At 37.5% G+C, this 22288-nt stretch overlaps 1 protein-coding gene across 1 annotated transcript in view; it reads right to left on the bottom strand.

The window, feature by feature from the left end:
• The window catches only part of NRAP (nebulin related anchoring protein), a 51803-nt gene that overhangs the window by 15801 nt on the left and 13714 nt on the right, over positions 1 to 22288 (bottom strand). The window contains exons 10-26 of the mRNA XM_086899170.1: positions 22107 to 22211; positions 20159 to 20275; positions 18646 to 18750; positions 17630 to 17737; positions 16793 to 16897; positions 14339 to 14437; positions 13742 to 13846; positions 12056 to 12163; positions 11133 to 11234; positions 10426 to 10623; positions 10104 to 10208; positions 7713 to 7811; positions 6568 to 6672; positions 6006 to 6113; positions 5071 to 5382; positions 3932 to 4036; positions 1765 to 1863 (exon numbers count right to left, since the gene is read on the bottom strand). Of these exons, the coding sequence (XP_086755296.1) occupies positions 1765 to 1863; positions 3932 to 4036; positions 5071 to 5382; positions 6006 to 6113; positions 6568 to 6672; positions 7713 to 7811; positions 10104 to 10208; positions 10426 to 10623; positions 11133 to 11234; positions 12056 to 12163; positions 13742 to 13846; positions 14339 to 14437; positions 16793 to 16897; positions 17630 to 17737; positions 18646 to 18750; positions 20159 to 20275; positions 22107 to 22211 (2085 nt within the window). The remainder of the gene's footprint in view (positions 1 to 1764; positions 1864 to 3931; positions 4037 to 5070; positions 5383 to 6005; positions 6114 to 6567; positions 6673 to 7712; positions 7812 to 10103; positions 10209 to 10425; positions 10624 to 11132; positions 11235 to 12055; positions 12164 to 13741; positions 13847 to 14338; positions 14438 to 16792; positions 16898 to 17629; positions 17738 to 18645; positions 18751 to 20158; positions 20276 to 22106; positions 22212 to 22288) is intronic.

The raw sequence follows: 22288 nt of genomic DNA, 5'->3' as shown, positions 1-22288 counted from the left end.
ACTACAGAAAAGCAGCAGAGGCATTAATAAATACAGGTAATTGTATCAGTCAAAAGGGATTCAAAAGCCTTTGGGAGTCTGATACACTTATCATCTAGAGTATGCTAGAGAAGAGCTCCTTGAAGTTTTGAGTGTGTAAATTAATGTATATGAAAATTCAGATATTTGAATATTAATTTGATATCACTTCTAATATATGTGAGCAGGGAGAAGAAAAATAAACCGTAGTGATTGAGGGTGTGCAGTGATGAGTAGCCCACTACTCATTAGTAGTGATAGTAGTAATGTTAGTTAGCCCACTAACACTTTGAAAATCCACTGAAATACAGGGAGCTGAAGATCCCCAAACACTCCTCCAAAGGTGTTCAATTTTAGCAGATAAATGGGATGGTAATTATCTTTGTAATTACTCCAAATTTCTGTCCAGAGTTAGATACAAAGGGGTTCTCAATTGTCAATGGGAAGAGGTTTAAACACCTCAGAAGGTGATTTATCCCATCACAGAAGAGGTGTCTGTGTGTGCCACTCACATCAACCCTTGGAGGAGGAACACAGAGCTGGCCCAGGACCAGATAACTTTCAGATGTCTGCAGACAGGTAAGAGGAGTTCTGTGCAATTAACTGGAACTGGAACTTCCCCTGTAATGGCCATGCAGAGTTCTCCTTTCCACATTATTTTTCTTTGCTAGCCTGGTTTTCTTCTTACATTGACACCATAACTTTCAGATGGGAACAGACACACACTTTTTTTTGGCCTTAGAGATGACCCATGTCTGGAGTCCCAGACTTGCCTTTCCCAGGCTATTTCTGCAGGAGAGTCCAAGACCCTCTTGATTAGAATGGACCCCTCCATTTCACCTGTCTGACACTTCTTTAGCAGCTGGGCCCACTTGTACTGCAGCTCTCTAAGAGGAAAATTAATGAGAACTCCATGTGTGAAGAAGTAGAGCACCAGACTGATTTTGACTGTGGCTCAGTGAAACAAAATGACTTATATTTATCCCGCCTGAGATGTAAGCCTTTTGGATCTTATTAATTAAACCAAAGGCACAGACACCAAAAGTATTACAATAGCATGTGTTTTACACAAAGTCTTTCATCTTCTCCTTCACTTTAAAAATATCTATTTTCACAATAAAACATCCTCTCATGTTTGAAACTTGTCTTTTTTGAGTGACTTTTGCTTATTATTCACTTCTGTATTATCCCAGTTAAGTCTACAATATTTTTAAATCGCTCTTCTATTAAAAATAAACATGTTTAAACACCAAACAGACTCAATTCTTCCCTTTAAGGTTTCCCCTCCTGGATTTCTCTCTCAGCAGGATGACAGCTTGAAATAATTTATTTTTCCTTCCTTGTCATGCTGCCTTACATTTAGTTTCCAAAGAATATGCAGAAACTGAAATTTGAAAGATCTGTTTGAAAAGGGGAAAGAACCCCAAACATGTTCTTCCTTAATGAATATCAAAAGGCCAAAATTCTTTAAAGGTCAAAGGTCAGTCTCAGTCCTAAATTTTACTTCTGAAAATAAATGGGACAGAATTCTTTCTGTATGAAAATCGAATTCACTTCTGTGGGATGTCTTCCCAGTCCAAGTTAGAAACATGCTCTTTGTGGGATGCACCACACCAGAATACAGAAGTTTCACAGTTTCCAAGGATAATCTCAGAGAAAGAAAGAGAGAGAAAGCCAGTGCTTCAATCAGGTCGTTCAAAGAGGATACCACTCTTATAATCATAATGTATATACATTATAACTTACATCCACAGCCTGGTTATAACTAATTCTAGCCTGGATCATCTCAGGAGTGTCTTTAATACTGGTAAACTTCAAAGCATATGGATGCTGACGGTACTTCTTCTGTTGAGCAGAAAAAGATCAAAGCTGTGAATTTTGTGCTGCTCTTTCATGCTATTTGAAAGAGAAAAATCATAGGTTGCTGGAGATTAGAGTGAATTTGTGAACATAATTATTATTCCTCTTTCCTCATCTTTATGTCCTAGGTACTTTCAGATTAATATTTGTTTCAATTTAACAATAACCTTTTGCCAATTAATATTAATCTTTAAATATAGGAAAAATATTTCAAAATCAGGTTCTGCTTACCTAAATACTCCAGAACTCAGGATTTTAAAATCATTTCTACATTACTTCAAATAGAATATGACCAATTGTATTTTTAATTTATAGTTCCTTTAAGAAAGAAATAATAGACAATTGTAGTTTGTTAAAAATGGCAGCTATTTAACTTATTGTTTAGGGGTTTAGGTTACCTCCTTAAACCTGCAGCAAATCTGTGCAGTCCTTGAAACTGTACCTAATTTTTTATGGCATATCTGCTAGAAAATTATATTAATTTTGCTTGTTGTTAAGGACTCATAGTAGCTTCTGAGATCTTCTTGGTCTTGTTATATATACATAATTAAAGTGTAGCCAGTTCAATGGAAAAATTACACTTTTTCCATTTGGCCAGGTCACTAAAAGCTTCCATTCCTGCAAGAGTTGTCTTAAATCCATCAATGCCCTTACCACTTCTCCAAATAGCACATACTAAATTTTCCAAATGCCTGAGAAAAACTCATGGCTTGTCATTTTCCTTTAAACTGAGCTGCAACCCACATCATTTTATCTGAAGCAACATCTTGACCCTTCAAAGACTAAAAATACCAATATAAAACATAAGCACTTTAAAGTATTATAAGCTTATAAGTAATGTTTTGGCTTCCAAAAATAATATCTTAAAAATGAGCAATCTTACTGAGTTTAACAGGGAACAAAAGTGGTTTATGCCTTGTCTTAATCAGATTTGGAGACAAAACAGAGTTGACCAGAACACCTCTGCATAAAATGTCTAGAGATTCTATGCTGGCAATTGTTTTGCAGCATATTATTAGAAGGACTAGTTACTATATGTAAGAAAGGACAAGGCTCATAGAAACCCAACATTACTTAGTACTCACAAAAAGGTTGAGATAAACAATCCAGGGGGTCAAGTTTCTACTCAGCTATTCTCACTACTGTAATATCCAAATGGAATACCTACACAGATTCACAGTTACTATTCCAGATGGCATTACTGTACCAGTTTTTATAAAGCTACCTTGTTTGACACTAGCTGAGGAATCTCATTTATTGTGTCTCAAAAATCATCCTTCTTCACAATGGATGATTACATGGGGAAAAAAACTGTGTCAGCAATCAGTTGTGCAAGGATGACTGTACTTTTCTGAGACACCACAGACTGAATGGACACATGATTCCTGCATCATACTTATTGAAAAATCACAGGATTCAGTCTCTTACAACAACAGATTTGGCCAGCAGGACTACCTCTGAAATAACAGAAACAGAATACTATGCACCTTTTAACCATTTCCACCAGAACTTCATTTGAAGGCCTCATGGGACAGGCACAAAGTATTCTAGAGTCTGCCTTCTCCTCTAAGTGATACTGGTTTAGGGAGAAATAAGGATGAAAACTACTTGGGCTGATAGATAGCTGCAGAGAGAGATCTATATGAATTTCAATAGCTAGCATGAATATATATGAAAAATGAGCAAGAAGGAAACGTGTATCTGTTACAAAAGAAAGTTCTGGGTCCAATGGCTCCATCTTTTCATCATCTCTCCTGTTTTGCTTCATTAAAAAGGTAGGCTAGTGGGTAGCAATTGAGCACTGTTTGATTGCCATTATTATTCATAATATCATTTGTCACCTACTTTGTTTTTGCAAAGGCTATATGGACTCCTACTGGTATGTGTTTGGTATCTGGTTTCCCTCTAATTACCAGTCCTATCCCTGGTTTTGAGGGCTTTCATGTGGTATGCCTTTTTCTTTCCCCTTTGAGTGGAAATTATTTTAATTTTATACAGACATTTTGCACGCATTATGCAGCAAATTCTGTTACATGCTGTCATGAAATCTCACCTCACTAATGAGTTCTCCTGCCTTCTTAGCCTGTTCCACATTTAATGACCCAGTGGCTATCCATCCAGCTCCTTTCATCCAGTTCAAATCTGCTCTGTATCGGTTCTGACAAAGGAAAGAAAATGTCCTATTGTTGGTGTTCATACACTTAAAATGCCATTAAAGGATTCAGACATCTCTGGAACAACAATGAAGTCAAATTAGCGCCTGCTTTTGTTTTATTCACTATTGCATAGTTGCAAGGAAAATGAAAAAAATACAGAATGAAATAGAAGTATAAGGATTCACCAGCACTCGTGCAATATGCCTTGCAAGGTAATTTTAAAAAGTGATATTTGCAATTTTTACTATAACTTCAGTTTTATTGTATACAGAACACTCCTTAAAAGATCATTCATGACTTGCAATAAAAAGAAAATGATACGTAGCATTTCCCAAGCCATACCCTTTTGTTTTACTGGAGAGAAAGTGTTTTGTTTTGTTTAGTTTTTCATTTGTCTTTAAGGAAGAAGAGTACAGGAGCACTTCTCACTTTCCTCACAAAATCTGTCCTAGCAACAGTACTGAATTTGAAATGCTTGGCTGTAACTCAGGTTTCTCAGAGATGTCACAAAAGTTTCAGCAGCCATACCTCAACAAGGCCAGCACACATTTCTATCTCAGTTTCCCTGAAAAGTTCAGACTTACAGTCTCAGAATGGAAAGTCTAACTTAACTGTTTACAGTATCAGACAGTTCATCTGACGGTTACAGCTGAACATGTGGTCTCCATATGGAATTTTATCACCAATTTTAGCACCGTACATTATTTAACCTCCCTGCACATTAGGAAGCAAAAATAAATGTACATCATATAGGAATCCTAGTGTTTTATTAGCATTTGAAGTAGGCTTTGAAGAAGCCATGCCTGTATGAGGAGTTATAACCCTCCTCAAAAACACTGTACAACTTAAATATATCTCTTGAGGAAATAAATGGTTAATATTTACTGGTAATATTCACTGTTTAATAGCTGAAAAATTAGGTGCATAAAGATGTCATGGCATTACAAGCATAAATGTCTGAAGAAAGTCAGCCCTAGGTGGGGCTGAAAAAGGGCTGGATGAGAGGGTATTGAAATAAGTGGAGCTCTGGACTTACATCACTTTGCAATCCGTAGGCCCACTTGGCCCATGCCACCCTCCTGTCAGTAGGCAGGGCTGTGTACTGATGGAGAGATGTCTTGTATCCTATATCTGTGGCCAGATTCTGAGCCTTTTTGGCATGAACAAGGTTAACCATATCCATGGGGATCTGGAACTGACTCTTTGTGCCCTCAAAGGCTTTCTTGTACTCCAGATCACTCTGCAGCTTTGACATCTGCAGGGAATGAGCCATCTGCGAATCTTCCTCCACAGCTTTTACTCCAATGAGCTTACCCTTCATCTTCTCATAACCTTCCTTATATTTAACCTGTGAAGAAGAAAACAGACCAAGAGTAAGAGATTTAAGCTGCCAAATTGAAAACTCTACTGGGAGTAAAGCAATGGTCTGTCAGTGGTGTGGCATGCTGGGTCCTCAGTACAAGCAAGTAAGAAGATGGTTTGCAAAAGGGAACTGGAATGCCTTAGAAATTAGTGTCTATAAAGAATAAGTCCTTTCTTGATAATAATATGTTTACAAAAACCTGCAAGAAATATTTTCTTTTTGGTTCTCTCTAGCAAAAACAACATTCTTCAGGCATGGAGGTCAGAAGGTTCTTTCAGGAATTTTCTGGCCAGGCATAGATGTATTAAGTTACGATGTTTCACAGGAGATTTCCATTTCATTTTGAGTTCTAAAATTCACCCTCAGGTCAAAGTGAGAATAGGAAAACACAGTCAGCATGTGGGGAAAAGTTCTGAGTTGCTCAGAGCAAACCCTCTGTCTAATTACAGAATGCCAATCACCCAGACAACTCCTCCATTGCTCCTTAGCATGAATCAAGTGAGGATGGCTCAGGGCACTGAAACATATGTGACACATCCCCAACACTAGCAGCAACCTGGGCTGTCAGCTGTCCTAAGAAAAAGAAGGCTGATGGAGTCCATACTCACATCACTTGCCAGATCCCTCTTTGCCTTAGCTGTCAGGAATGACAAAGCATCCAAACGAAGCACAAATCCTTTTTCCTTCTGCTTCTCCCAGCTACTCCTGTAGAGCTTCTAAAGAGAAGACAACAGCATCGTTTCTTTATTACTATCAATCCATTCTATTTGTTCTATACTCACAGTGAAAGCTCTCAAGTAATGAGTCCTTTCTACATTCCATGCCCAGAAGCAACATGGCTACAGATCAGCTCCTGGTTTCTTCCTTTACACCCTTTAACTGTGGACACTGTGGTTACTGAAACCCCAATATCTCACTGGTTCCAGTGAAATTGTCAGTGTGCCACTCACCTGGAAGCATGTGAAAAAGGCACAGCTTCAAACTCTAGAAGTGGCAAGTCTTCAGAACAGCAGATGTGATTACGATTTATTAAGAGCATGGAATTAAATTTCAAGTATTTATATCTAAAACATGAGGACATTCTCTGAGAAGGAACATAACCTTTGCCTACAGAACAAGTATTTCACAGCAGCTGTAACTATTCACAGAAGTGAGGGAATGACACAGTACCTCACTGATATTGGCAGCATTTGCTTTGGCCAGCATGAAGACAGGGTCATCTTTGCTGATGGTGTACTGATGAAGAAACTGCTCTTTCCCTGACCTATAGGCAACCTGTCCACAGAAAGCAAAGCAGGGTCAACAAGCAGTAGTCTATATTTAATGTTGAAGGAATACTGGTTAAAACACCCCAAATATTCAAGGATTTGTAAGGGTTAACTTATTTGGGAAAATTATTCTTTAGCATCTTGAACTTTTGTGTTAAATATGGAGGTAAAAACTGACTTATAGAGGGAGGTTGATCAAACTGCTCATGGTTAAATTTCAAGGAAGCAGTGAAACAGCACATATGTCAGGATACTTTCATTTTATTTCCTAAAATTAGCTACTTATCTAGCTATAAAGCTGACAGCAATTCATACTCTATACAAAATGCATGCAAGAATATATTTTACCCAATGTTAAATGGCATCTACTTCCTGGGTAGAATGAAAGTCTTTAATAGGACATAGAGAATTGTAGGCATGAAATGAAGAACGCTAAGCAAGTGAATCTTCAGAGAACATTTGTGACCTAAATGTAATTGCTGACACAATACTCCAGTGAGGACTAACATTACAACTTTGAATGAAAACATCAAGGACCTTTTATGATCCGAGTAGAAATCATCCCCATTTTATATCCCAGGGCTACAACAGCAGAGAAATTAACTGCTCTGTTTTAGCCCATGAAGTTCTTGGAAGAGCTGTTCAAAAACTATGAAAATATGCCTCATTTCACAAAGTGTTGCATTTCTTACATCCCACAGAAAAAGAAGTCCCTACTATAAAGCTCTAAATCTATGGTTACTATTCTGATTTCATCACACACAGAAAGGCAGCTTGTCCAGCACACAAGAGACAACTAGCAAGAGTCAGGAGCCCATTCTCAATGGTGCTTGATTTTTGTTGCTGTTGTTCTAGTTCAAAGAATTCAAGGAGAAAATGAATCAAATAAACAAATAAAACCTGTTAGAATGAATCTGAAGAAACTTTATATATAGAAAGTCTTCATGACTGGGGGCTCTTTTACCATCACACTGGTGTACATATGTCAGGAATGACCACATTATGCCTAAGCTGTTTGCAAAGAGACAAATTCAGTCAAGGACTCACATCACTTTGAAGTTCCTGGCTTTTCTTGGCATGCTTGATCTGAGAACTGTCAGCCACACTGGTGAACTTCAGAGCATCAGCCTTCTGCCTGTACTTTTTCTACAGCAAATGAAAGCAAGTTACACAAAATTTTCTACAGTACTTGCCCTCCCCCAAAAATGTATCACTTTTAAAAAATATATGAGTGATAGAGCCAAAAGAGCCCTGTAAATTCCCAAGACAGTTTTAACACAGGTACCAACAAGATTAGCTTCCAAGTACTACCCACTGCCAATATTTTGAGGTGAGGAGGGCAGTGCACAGCTGTGTGCCAAATGCACTGTTGCTGACATTGCAGGCATGAATATATTTGGTGCCAGATGTGCTGTCTACATATCTTACAGGACCTAGGTTGCACACCAACCAGCAAGTGGTGTTCACAACCTGAGTGTGACTTAGGTCAGGACCAAGAGAGCTGATAAGCCACACAGTCAGTGTTATTATCTCATTTCCTTACAAGAGACTTCTCAAGCACATTCAAGGGTGGTTCAAATCACTGAACATATGTTACTGAGATATTTTTAAATTATTAAGATGATAATTAAACTAGAGAAAGCAATTTTGGAGTCCTGAAAATTAACTTGAACTCAAAATCTTCCCCATCCTCTCAAAATCTTCCTCTTTTCAAAGCAGAGCTAGGCATAGACATTGCAGTTAATCCTTTCTGGGATGAACAGCTATTAGAGGCCTCCACAAGGTTCAAGTCTCAGATATGGGAAAAGGTATTGTTCTTGATTCATCCTCTGGTGCCAGTATTTACATAAAATCCATTTGAATAGACAAATGTGCATAGAGACTAATATTTTTAGTTTGGTAAATAAGACTGTCCATAGTTTCATTCCATTTTACATTTTGTTTTACATCTGAAACACACCGAAGCAAATGGAAAACTTTAATTGTCTTAATAAGGCTTTAGAACAGACCTGTTTTAAATTATTGTCTTTGCCTCAGCCTATGGCACCACTCATTTGAAAGCAAGCTAAGCATCCTTTCTTTCTTTCTTTGAGATAGTACAAGGAATGAAGGACTCTGTTTCAAGACCTCAGTGTGACAGGGGGAGACCAAGCAAACACTTCTTGTACACTTTAATTGAATTCTTATTCTACCACTACAGTCATCAAGTGGGGCATTCCACCTAGAAAGGGTGTAAATGCATTTTTTCCATTATCTGGCATTTCAGGAGAGAAATTCTTCTGTTTGAACTGATGGGTGAACAGATCAGTTTACACTGTGTCTCTGCTAGGGGAACACAAAACAGAAGTTAAAAAAGCACGCAGCACTTCAAAGAGGTGCTCATCGCTTTATTTTAGAAACCTGGAAGGGAGGGAGGCAGATTAAAAACAGCATGTTTTGTCACATTGCATGGAACACAATGTAGTGACATCCTGCAAAGAAATGACAAAACACCAGGCTTTGTATGGCAACAGAGATCTCTAAAATAATATCCACCAGTCTCCAGTTTAAGTGACTGTCAGCCATCTCCTGGCCTTGCACAGCACTGGAATGAAAAGGCAGATCATTATGGATTAAATATTTGTGGAAGTGATTATTACTACAGCACACCTCACAAGCAGATGTCACTCTACCTGTAGCAAGACACCAGATCTGAGGTAGCTGTTCTTCTTTTGTTTCTGAGATGTATTTTCTACCCTTTGTAAGAGTAGTGAGAGAGTGTCAGAGACCCAAGGTGTCAGAGAGTGTGATCGCCAATAACTAACTGGCTTCTGTTCCTCCTTCCAGAACTAAGTGGGATTTTATCCTTCTTGTCAAACTTCCCCCAATTTATTCTTTATGTTCTCTAGTTTTCCTAGCACTAGTGAGACTGCTCAACCATAGCTAAGAAGCTGAGAAAGTTCACTTCCATAAGGTTAATGGCAGTGCAAAGCCATGAATTAATAAAGCAAAAGCAATAAAAAGCAGGAAAAGCTGAAGCTGTCAGTAAAGTCACAGCTCCTACTTGCCAAGGAGCAAGGAAATTTTCAACTATGGCTAACAAATATCTAATTTTTAAATACTGCTCCTTAAAGCCTCTTTGTACATCATGCAGCATGTGAAAATGGAATTTCAATGCTGATCTGCAAAATGAACAGGAGAACAAAAAGAGGTGGAAGCACAACGACAGAGATTTCTACCTCATAGATTATTTTTATAATTATACAAAGGGAATAATTTTAATCTCTAACCCAGGATCTTCTAAACTATAGAATAACTAAATTATGCACATCAGTTTTTCCATTTCTTAGATATTCCTTCTTATGGATCCCTTACCTATTCCACATTATGTAATGGAATGAATAAGTGTAAACGAACCTTTGAACAAACAAGAGACAGAAGCCCAAGAACTTTGCTTACCTCACTGACTAAATCTCCTGCTTTTTTGGCTTGTTGTATATTAAGACTTCCTTCTGTGATACATCCAGCTCCTTTCATCCATGTCAGGTCTGCCCTATATTGGAGCTGCAGAGGAAAATTACATTTATTGACACAAGGAACACAAGTATAATGTTTGCAAGTGAGCATGTGCACCCTTTCCAGTTTCAAAGGCATTGCAAAGACATTTTAAAAAGCCATAGTACAATCAGTGTTCATATGAAACAAGAATTAATATTAAATAGAAAAAATTATAATCTCTTGTACTGTTTTTAATGGTTAAGCTGGGTGTACATCATCTTACATCACTCTGGAGATCATAGGCCTTCTTTGCCCACTTGGTCTTCATATCTTCTGGGAGCACTGTGTACTCATGGAGTCTGGTTCTATAATCCAAGTCACTGGCAAGTGCCTGAGCCTTCTTAGCATGCCTCAGGTTTATCATATCCATGGGCAGGTGGAAATTGGCCTTGCTCTCCTCAAAACCTTTTTTGTAGGCAATCTAGAAAGAGGATTTAAATAGATTGTCTGTGTCAGATATTTCAAAGCTATCTTAAGTCACCCCTTTTGTTTGGGTCCTTACACAGATTAGGCAAAAACCCCAAGCACATGTAGAAATCAGGTCCTATAAGGGACAAAACAGATGGCAAGATAAATTTTCTAGATTCTAGAAACATTTTCCTATTACAGTACATCTCACTTTTAAACATACCCTTACAGACTTGAAAGCTCTGTGTAGAAGAGTTTATACTGAGGTTTTAATATGATGATCTTTTATTCATATTGAGGTTTTAACACGTTGTTATTTTCCTGCCCCAAAATAAGGACACCATTGCCCAAAATCCCCTGTTGTGCAATCATTGCAGATTAACAGATGGTGAAGGAAGCTAATTTTGTTAAATGCTTCCAAGAATTCCTTACAGTGAGAGCAGTAACAGTGGTAGATCACATAGTTTTGCTGAAATTTTCCTAATTATGAAAACCACCTTTTGAATAAGAGAAATAATTTACCTCACTACTCATCTTGGCCACCTTCAGAGAGTGCAAAAGTCTTGAGTCCTTGGTTTCAGTTGTTTTTCCTTTTGTTCTTTCATATTCTTCTTTATATTTAATCTGTCAAAAAACCAGCATAAATCTAAGATTATTTCCAATTACCTATGGGATAAGCAATATGTTTTTAACTGGTGATTTGCATGGTCAAAATTTAGAAGAGCTCAGTCTCATTATCTCATTGTCATTTCAAATTTCCCAGATTTTCTTAGAAATTACAAAGATGCAAGGTTAGCCTCATTTATGAGGTCTTTAACCTCATTCTTTAAGGCTCAGCCCTCTGAGGTGAATATGCTTATAAACTTTAATTCTTCTGATTAGCTAAATTATCTGGCTGTTAAAAACAAAGATAAGAAATCAATCCAAGCAAGGAATTCAAGGCTTGAATTTTTTAATGAGGTGGGATTTTAGAATCCCCACCACTGCTGAATACTTTCCAGCTGCAGAAAAAGTGTCTCCTTTTTCTGCATCTCCACAGGTTAAAAATCTTGATATAACTTGTTTAGAAAGATTTTGCTTGGAATTTTTTTTATATACATGTGTTTATGTTAAGGAAGCAGACTAAAGAAATATGCATTCTCTTTGTAGGAGATGATAATTCTATTTTTGAGGCTATAAACAATTTAAAACACTGAATTTCACTGTGGGTTTATTGTGTAAATTTTGCTTCACCCTGTACACATGATTTTTAAAAAAAATAATTTTTGGAGGGTGAAATTTCACAGCAGAATCTGAGAAAATTTCCAACTCTTCATTAGCCACTGAGAAAGATGGACAGCCAAATGCAGGATTTAAAAATCCAGATGAAGCGAGCTATGCTTTATTTCCCTGTGCTATAGCTACTTATACAAAGAGTAATTCCCAGGTAACTAAATGTAACATACATCACTGGCAAGATCTCTTGAAGCTTTGGCAGCAAGTAAAGGCAGAGAATCAAGTTTTATTTCAAAGCCCCGGCCCTTACTCTTCTCCCAGCCTTCTTTGTACTTAATCTGAGGAAGGAAAGACAGCAATATGTCACTAACTCATAAACACACAGGATTTTCAAACAAACATGGAAATGACTCAGAGAAAAACCAGAAGCATAAATATGCTCAGTCCACAAACTGGGGCCTTCTTAAGTCATAGTTCATTGTCTTTTTCAGCTAATTAATTGTCTAGCATTGAGTCAAAATTTTATTCTTGGAGTTCACAAGCACATAATGTGCCAGAACATCCATCAATAATTCTCAATTTCAGACAGATATGCAGGAGGGAGGATTTTTCAAAATTGCCTCTGGTTATGTCTACCTATGCAAATAGTATAGATCTATAGGAGCTGATCCATAGGCAGAACAGTTAGTGCTAAGAACCAAACACACCACTCAATTCAGGATTTTTCTTTCCCATCCCCAAATTATATCAGTCAAGTCCTATGCACTGAATTTGAAGCTGCAGTTCTTTACATGAGCTCCTGGAGAGTGTTCAAAAGGAATCCAGCTGGCGTGCTCTGAGACCAGCCCACAGTGTGAAGCAGAGGTCAGTGAAGCAGCCCCTATGATCAGCAGATTGTCTTCAAAAGCACACCCATGAACTCACTATCTCACAAACACTGATGGAACACACGAGAAACACATATTTAACTCCTGAAAGTTAGAGGAACTTAAAGTAATAGTTTTTTTAAGCTGTTTTTTAATATTCCACTTGAAATTCCATTAAAGCAAGATCAAGTATGCCTTCATCCATACCTTGCATGCGCCTAATGAAGGTTTTCAGGAAACCCCAGTTTCTGGATTTGGCTATTTACATGTTTATATTTTACCAGTATCTAACAAAGAGCATGCATCCTGACATCTACAGTCACAAAGAATGTTCCTCCACAACACTCTGCCAATGCAACTTAAATAAAACTTAGGGGAAGAACACAAGACACAAAAAACTTGCAGTAATGACAACTGAACACCACGAAAAATCGTGAAACTGGTTAAAAAATAAAAGTCACACCAGTAATATCTGGAGGTTTTTTCCTCATTTTGCCCTTATTTGTCTTGGGTTCTTTTTCCTCCAAAACTATCTATGACAATGGAGGCCTGAAAAATACTCTATAAATTAAATAGAAATTCAACTTTTCCTGCAAGCACTTGGTTTTAACCCACAAGATTCTAAATTGATCACTATTTATTGCCAGGAATCCTGCCAGGAATGGAGCAACAGTGGGCTTGATCCATGTTGGCTGAAGTCATTGTTTCTTTCCAACTGACTTCACTGGACTTTGAATTACTAGAGCTGTGCAAATGTTGTTGCTTCATTAAAATGTCACCTCAGAAGCAGTTAGTTTTGTGGAGTGAATACTGATTTACTGATTTAAAGAAATTCAGATCATCTGAAAATATCTTGGAAAAAAATGTCTAGGGTTTCAATGTCCTTGAAATTGGATCTCTGTGTATTCTGGGTACCATAATTCATGTTGTTTAGTACAAAGACGAATGATAAATGCTAAATGCTTCCAGAAAGACTGCCATCATCTTTATATTAATTTCAGTCTAAAAACAGCATCATGAATGCCAGTATTTCCTCAAGGCTTGACTTACCTCACTGTATAACTCAGCATTGGCTTTTGCTTTCACTAACAGTGGTACATCCTGAGGTAGAGTGTAATTTGTTTTTGTCTTCTCATACTGGGCTCGGTAGTTCAACTGCATGTGTTGAAAAGGTCAGCAAGAAATTCAGTTATTTTTAACTTAGTAAAAATATAACCATTAGACTAATTGACTGCTGTTAAATTTCAGGTTATTGTTGCCATAAATTATAAATACACATAAGAATTTGTGATGCAAGTATGAAGGCAATAAGGCTAACTTAAGCACTAGGAAGTAGAAACTAATTCTATAAATAAAAGAGCTACTGATTATCTTTAAACCCAAAAGATAAAATTTAAACCTTCCCTTAATAAATACACAGTAAATAATTTCTTAAAAAAGCACACTGATACAAATCTTAAAAGTGGACACAAGTATTAGGTCTACTGGTATGCTTGCCACGTTTTTGAAAGTGATTTCATTCAATATGTATTCTTGGTTTGGCTATGAATCTGCTGAAGAACTAACAAGAATAAAACAGATAAGGCTACAAATGCTGTGAAATAAAATTATCTCATCATTCTAGTAAATAAAAGTGACAGAACTTACATCGCTGAGCTGCTGCGCATTTATTTTGGCTTGAGCAATTTGTGGTGTGCTGGCAACAGAGCTGTACTTCAGCTTGTCTATGCTTTGCCTGTAGTTTACCTAATTTAAAATAATAATAAAAAAAAAAATTAGTAGAGGAAGAAATGGTCAAACTGGAAGATGAGAGATTGAATAGATGAAGTTTTGATAACTAATACTCTGGATAAAATATTACTTAAACCATAATAAATAGAGCTGAGGAAAAATTCCGGATCTCTTGAATGAGATCTGAGTTAGTGCTCTGAAAGCTTCCCTGTCTGAGGTCACAGTTTTTATTCCACTCTGAAAATTACTTCACTTATAATCCCTTCCTGTCAAACCCACAAATTCTTACAAAGATGCAGCAATAGCTGCAAATCACTGCTATAAATTCCACAAAATCGTTGCTATAAAACTCATATTCTTAACCATCACTTTGTCCATTTTTATCTTTATCAGACAAGAATTACTGTAACTGTCTATGAAGAGGTTTGTCCAGTGTACCACTGACAAATGAACTCTCTTATACTTGGTGTTTACTGAGTTTTAATGTAATAAATTAACCACAGAATTTCCCTCTGTGGTCAGAGTTTTGTGTGGATGTTGAAAAAAGAAAAATACCTACTTACAGTGCCAAAAAAAAGTCATTTTAATGTCATCCATGAAGACAACTGGAGTCTACTAAATTACTAACACATTAATATGGTAACAAAAAAAATAAGTTATTAAATAAATATGTTCAAGCCCCAAATTATGCATGATAAAAAAACCCCATATGAAGGTTCCTTTCAAACCTGTTGCTGCAAAAGGACTCATTGCTATACTACAAAACACAATTATTATTCTCTGTAGGCCCTCATTAATATTCACTGTAGTTAATCACCACTTTGCAAACATTGCAAATCACATTGCTTAAAACTAGTTCCTTAAGAACACTTCTTTCCAGTAAAGTGGAGCATATTTCTAGAGACTTTGAGTTACTGAAACTATTTCAATGCAAACCTTCTTATCTCCCATATCCTCATATAAACTTCCTCATTTTGCCAGAATGATAAAAGCTAGGAAAAAAGGCCTGAATTATCTCACAGGTCCAAAGTGATCAAAGTACTTAAAACAGCGCATTTGCTTCCTCAGAGACAGAGAGAATTTTAATTCCATGGAAAGGGATCATTTCTTTTTAACTATGTATTTATTGCTACTTGTGATTTCTTAGCGTATGAGGGAGTTGTATTCCAAAGAGAGTTCTGAGTAAGCATGTTGGTTATTTCGGAGCACACAAGTCCTGGGACTAATTCAAAATCCTAGATCAGGACTGGTGCACCTGAGTCTCTGTGGCCAGAGGAATTACGTGTTTCAAATCCTGATGCTGACTATCAATTGTAAAGCCACTGGAATTGCTGAAATGTTTTTTACATTTTGGACATGAATTTATGCTTACCTTAAACTCTCTAAGAGCATGAGTAAGCAATCAAGCACTGAATTATACTGTTTTCAGCTTTTACAAAGGCAAAGCTGAAATTACTGCTATAGAGGCAATAGTTCATCTTAGAGCTGAAGTATGCCAAATACTTCCTCAAAAACACCAGGGTTCCAAATTTCTAGCTCTTCATGCTGCCATCCTTGTCTTGGAAGAGGTGTTTAGACCCAGATAAATCTCACATAATATTAATGATCTGTCTAAAGCATAGTGCTGCTGGTTTATTGCAATTTCAGCATAAAGACAGGGTGTATAAACTTTAGGAAGTCAGAAATGCCCTGCAGAGCTGCTGCTCTCCTCCTGATGATTTTACAAGCAATGCCTGGTGACTGTGCTCCTAACTGAGTTACAGGGTAGAGGAGATCAGTCAAGCTTTTAATGCCTGTGAGAGACGAAAGCACCATGAGCTGTACAGGCTTCCTTTCTCTGAAGGACACACACAGACACAGCAGTACACAAACCTCCTCACACTGCTCCAGCAGCAACTCAAGCCCAGGCACAGGGGCTCCTCCTTGGCACGGTTTTGTGACCAACCAGCTCCCCTCCAAGGAGCTACACATTCCCTGTCCTCAGGGAATTCACAAAGGATTCACAAAGGCTGTTTTAGCCCCCCTGTCCTTTCAGTGCTGTCAGTGCTTTTGCTGCTGTGGAAGCTGCCCCAGGACAGTGGAACTTCTGCAGCACAGAGCTGGGCTAGGGCAGCAGTCACAGATTTCACATCACTCTACAACCTGTGCTGAACTGAAGCCAGCAGCAGGACATGGCAGTACTTCCTACTGCTCTGAGATCTCTTGACACTGCACTTTTTTGCTTTAACTTTGTTAGCAATGGCTGTTTGGTCCTTCCATTAAATCATCATTTGACACATGCAATCTATCACAATCTCTCCCACAGAGAGATGATGAGCTATGCAAGTCATAGGGGAAAAGAAACAAAAACAAAAAAATAAAATTATTTACATCTTTCAAAGGGACCAACTTCCTCGTTGTCTGGTATGAAGGAGTGAGAGTAGCTGGGTAATTGTAGTCAACACCATCATGTTTGTAATCAGACTTATAGGCTATCTGAAACACAAGGAGAACAAAAAAAATCATTCTTTTTTTTTTTTCACCTGTCATTTGTTTGAATAATTATCAGTCAAGAGGAAAGGAGAAACAATAATATTAATATTAAATACAAGAAACAAAGTAAGTTCAATGTCATGAGTGACAAAGAAAATGAAATTATTTGCATAGTTTAGCCACTAATTGATTCTTTTTCAGCTTCTCAATTAATCCAATGCCAACAGTGGGAGCATTAACTTAACTTCCACCTATGACACATCTCTTTTATCTTTCTGCTTAGTTCTCAAGCTTCTTACAGATTTGTAAATAATGTACTTGAAGGAATGGTATGTAATGAAATAGCTTCTTGACTAACCCAGTAAATTAAATTGGAATCCAGAAATCTTCATTAAGGACTGTTTTTTTCAGCAAAGGTCTGACCCTGGGGGTGGTGGCAAACAACCTTCAGCATCCTACTGATGTCAAAGAAGACTGAAGGATCTCAGTATGTTGCCAGATCACTGAAATTTCTTATTTTAACTTCTTCCACAGTGGGCCATAAAACAGCCATGTAACAGCTTACACTGTGAGCCATAAAACAGTACAAAAGGGTTTCCAGAATTTCCCCTCTTAACACATCTATCCATCACATCCCCAGTACAGTGTGATCTAAAGTTTTCTATCAACTTAATTCTGGAAAAACTGAAAAACAAGGAGGCAACAGCCACACAAGTGTGATTAAAAGGGACTCACATTGCTTGCCAAGCTGCCAACTTTCATGGCATGGAGCATCTTCTTGTCCATGCCAATACCCACATAGTGACCCTTCATCTCATTCTGGTAGGTTTCCTTGTATTTAAGCTGTACAAAAACAAAAAACAAAAACAAACAAACAAACAAATATTCTGAGAAAATATATTCAACTTTTCTACTAAAGTTTCAGCTTTTCAGAGTTTCTATATTTTACAGCAGAGACACAAATTATTATAGCTCTGGTCTACTAGTGTTGCCCTAATACAGGAACTCCTTAGTCCACATCAGCCTTGGTACTTCAAAAAATAAAAGCTAAAACTCTCCATGAGTTTCTTGCTCTACAAGATATCATTTACTTGCTCTTCATATCATCTGAGTGCCACAAAAAGAAGATATATCTGCATTTCATCAGAAATAAATACTAGAACAAAGTCTCAGGGAGCCAATATTCAGGCATTCAAAAATTAACAAAATTGGATTGTTCTGGTGCATCTTTGGTGCACCAACTCCAGAGTGGGGGATTTGACAAGAAAAATTGATTATTCCACCATCTGTACTGTATGGCAAAATATTTACTCCTCTGGGATTTCAGAGAATGGTAAGAGGCAGTATGAAACAAAATTGTATTTCATGAGAAACAAGAGGTAAAGTTATTAACACTATTTATTTTCACACTGTAATATGTTCCTCTCTAGCATGAACTCTGGTGAAGTATCTTCTGCCTAACTAGTCAGGAAATGGACATGCACAATAAAATAAGTAATAATCATGACAGACAAGAGCAATAACTGACTTCTCTAGATCAGCAGTCCATGGTTAGTAACCTCTCTTCCAAATGGTTCTTTTGGTAATCCTAAATAAAATGAGCCCCAGGTATACATCAGGACACACTAGGAAAAATGTTGTACAAGAACAGGCTAAAATCAGTTATTATCACATTACCAGCACACATTTATCTGAAGCAAACACAGTGACCTGTGATTCCAGCAGCTACACACAAAGAACTGAAAACTTACATCACTGGTGAATTTTGAGATCTTGCTCATATTCTTGAATTGTGGAGTGTCACAGTAATTCATGCTGTAGCCTTTGTTGTTTCCAAGATCCTTCTTGTACTCCACCTTAGTGACAAAAATGCACAATGGGAAGCTATGGTAAACCCCTAATCTGGTCTATTAAGTTCCTTCACACACTTTTTATTAGGCAGACCCACTGTTCAGAGATTTTGATAATTGGTTTTCATCAGATGGCATATGATGAAAATTAATATGAAGAGAAATTTCATATATTCAGTTCTTATTTTATAGGCAAAAAAACCTACAGTTTCATCCTCTGCAAAGTACACAGGACAGTGTCAGGAGAAAAACTATTAACAAAGCAACGATATACAAAGAAGGTGTACAGAAAGACATCTAAGGTGGGTGTGGGGCAAATGAACATGTACAAATGTGCCATGCACCAGATTCCAGCAAGACCTCAGCAAGAGCTTTTGCACTCTTACAGTTATTCCTGTTTAAGGAACATGTACTCAGCCTGCAACAGCTGCAGTGAAAGACAGAGATGAGAGGAACTCAGCTTGCTTAGTCGAGGAAATCAAAGGCAGAGAGAAAGAAAAATGATGTATTTGTAAACCTCTTGAAAAGTAACCATGCAGGGAGAAGAACTTTTTAAACTAAAGGGCAACACTAGCACAAAACACAGTGGTAATGAAGTGGACAGGAATAAATGTAGGCTAGAAATTGGAATAGGAGGATTATACGATGCTGTGTCGAACCAGCAGGAGCCAGGAATCGTTGGCCTGGGAGGCCCCTTCCAGCCGTACTTCCAGGGGTTTTTCATTATTGAAGGTTTTATACTTTGACATCTCAAGAGTATAAGTTTTGAAACTGCCATGGGGAAGTTCTAGAAACTCACATTTATTAATAGTTTTATAGCTGATATGACACTATAAATAAATTAATAATTCAGAATCTACTGAGAATTCTCTTGCAATCTTCCCTTACCAAGCAGAAAAAGAATCAATTATCAGTGAGTCGTAGTCTTTAACATAGTGGAAGAAAACAGAAATCTGTATAACCAGCTATATATTTTATGGTTTATGTATAACCAGGTATAAATTTTGTCTCTGTTCTTATTTTTTGATTATTAGAATACCCTTTGAGACACTGTAAGGTACACACCAAATTCATCCTAAAGCATTATACCATAATATCATACTAGAAGTACAATTCAGGTTTGGGGAAGGTTTTTTCCAGGATTCAATTCTCCATGTGGTCAGAACTAGAATCACTCTCCTGAGGTTAATTTCCCACACTTTCATACAGATGATTGGAAGGGCCAGAATGCAGCACCTGAAGATCTGCTCTTGAGCTTTTCTCTCCAGTTGCTGTGCTACACACAGATGATTTTTGTTATGTACAATGCAGTAAGAACAACAGCTTTCTTTTAACTTGCAGTCCTTACTGATCAAACACAAATGTTTGTATGAGCTGCTCCCAAACTTGTTAAGAGATTGATTCAAGCCCTTACCTCACTGACAAGCTTGTTAACACTTTGGGCTTGTTTAAGGACCAAGTTGTCTTCAGCTGTTAGGGAGTGAAAGTGAGCTGCACCTTTCATCTTGGAAAGATCTTTCTTGTATTTTATCTGAAAAGAAGTAGGGAGAATTATAAAATAGATGTGCACCTTTTCATCCTTACTATTTAGACTGGCTCCATGAGTCAGGATAATATCTTCCCTGTGCTTTCTCTGATAAGTAAATGGAACTTGCCAAGCTGAAACACTGTGTTTACTACCTTGAATAACCCAAATATAACTCCATAGCCCTTCACAGTCCCTCTCAAGGCATTTTACTAGATAGCATTTTTTATTAATTTTTTTGACATGGACTGAACATCACTGGTTGTTGTTCATAGCTTGAACAGATGACTAGAAGATTCTTGGCTGGAGCTTGTGTGCTCTTCTATTAACGAAGTTAATCCTTGGTCCTTAATTTTAGTCAGAAAATTACAGATAGTCATCAAGTCCTCTGCAAACTTTTCCTTTTGTAAAAAACAGCTTGCTTAAAAAGCTGTATTTTTTTGTACTCTTAGTGTGTTCAAGGGAATTATAATTCATTATTGAATTCATTATTGAAGGTTTTATAATTAGGAAGGAATTATAATTCCCTTGATTCTACAAAATCAAGACTGAAATAAGGGATTTCTAAATTTAATTTAGACATCAGGTTATTAACATAATTTGGACTTGGATGGGTGAAGAGAGGTAGTACCTGGATTTTTATAAATTATTTTACATTAACTGAATTGCAAAGTGGTTTGTTTTTTTTTTCATTTTACAATTTTTTTTTTCATTTTTTCAAGTCTGCACACATTTCCTCAGGCTTTGGAACTATAAGGCAGGTTGGTAAATAGTGTAGTGTGCAAATGTTACTGCCATGAACCAATCCTCCTCTTCACTCTATGTATTGTAAATTAATGAAGAAACCACTGACCATTAGCATTTTCAAAACCTAACCTATGAAACTGTGATCTTTATCTGGAAAGGTTAAATATTTCATGTTTAAACAGGGGACCACTGAGTTTGTCATCAAACTGGGATTGGTCACAGAGGATTTGAGGTGTTTTATATTCTCTCAATGATAAGCTCCGGTAACAGAACATGACTGATCCTTTCACTCCAGTTTATTGCTCATGTCTAGTCCAGACTAATACAAGCTGAAAGACTCAACCATCTGTTAGCTCTCCAGAAGACAGACTGAGCTCATCAGCTCAGACAGCCCCGTCGGGGACAGGTGTCCACACTACAAAAGTTGTCACTCACAGGAACCCTTCGGAGCAGCCACAGGGTACTGACTTACAGACTGACCCATTTTTTGTCACTGCCAGAAATGGTCTCCCCAAAAAGGGATGAGGCCCTCTAATGGATGGGCTGGATGCAGGAATCACACACCCCCACCTCTTTGCCAATTCTTTAGTTTACCACCCAAAACCAAAAATCACATCCCAGAAATAAGCTCACTTCTGTGAAGTGACAGTGTCATACTTTATGCTTCACCTCCTCCATATGACTTGCTTTGTGCTAGAGGCGTGATACATCAAAATATCAAAACCAGTACAGTTCATTCATCCTCCATTTATTCACTACTGGGAATACCACAGTAGTCCACAGGATGATTAAGGCAGTTGAAGGTTTCATTAATAATACAGGTGCAGATTTGCCAGGAGGGTTAACCTAACAGTAGGGATCCCCATTAGTTGCTACATCCATCTCCTCCCTCATGCAAGTTGAAGCTGTGCCCCCTTCTATTAATGGATATTATTAATCCCCTGAGCCATCCAGTTCCCAGCAATGCAGAGAAATGTCACTTTTGTTTACTTCTCAAGTGCAGTTTTAGCATTCTCCTCCCAGGCACTGCTCTGACAAACTGCTGGTTTTAATTGTTTATGAATTGTATTGATTCAGGTTTCGTACTTACATCACTTGCCAATTCATTTGCTTTCTTGGCATTTTGATAAGCCGGAGTGATCATAGCAGGAAAGCTTCCTTTCCCTCTGCGTTCCTCAAACTCATCCATATATCCCTGAAGAAAATTCAGAGTGTTTACTCATCACACATGAGCAGGTAGGGCCATGGGTTATTTTACAAAGCCTGACAATC

Source organism: Cyanistes caeruleus, chromosome 8 (assembly GCF_971803275.1).
Source record: "Cyanistes caeruleus chromosome 8, bCyaCae1.hap1.1, whole genome shotgun sequence".
NCBI classification, from domain to species: domain Eukaryota; kingdom Metazoa; phylum Chordata; class Aves; order Passeriformes; family Paridae; genus Cyanistes; species Cyanistes caeruleus.
The sequence above is the reverse complement of the archived record's forward strand: the minus strand, read 5'-3'. Positions and strand labels throughout refer to the sequence as shown.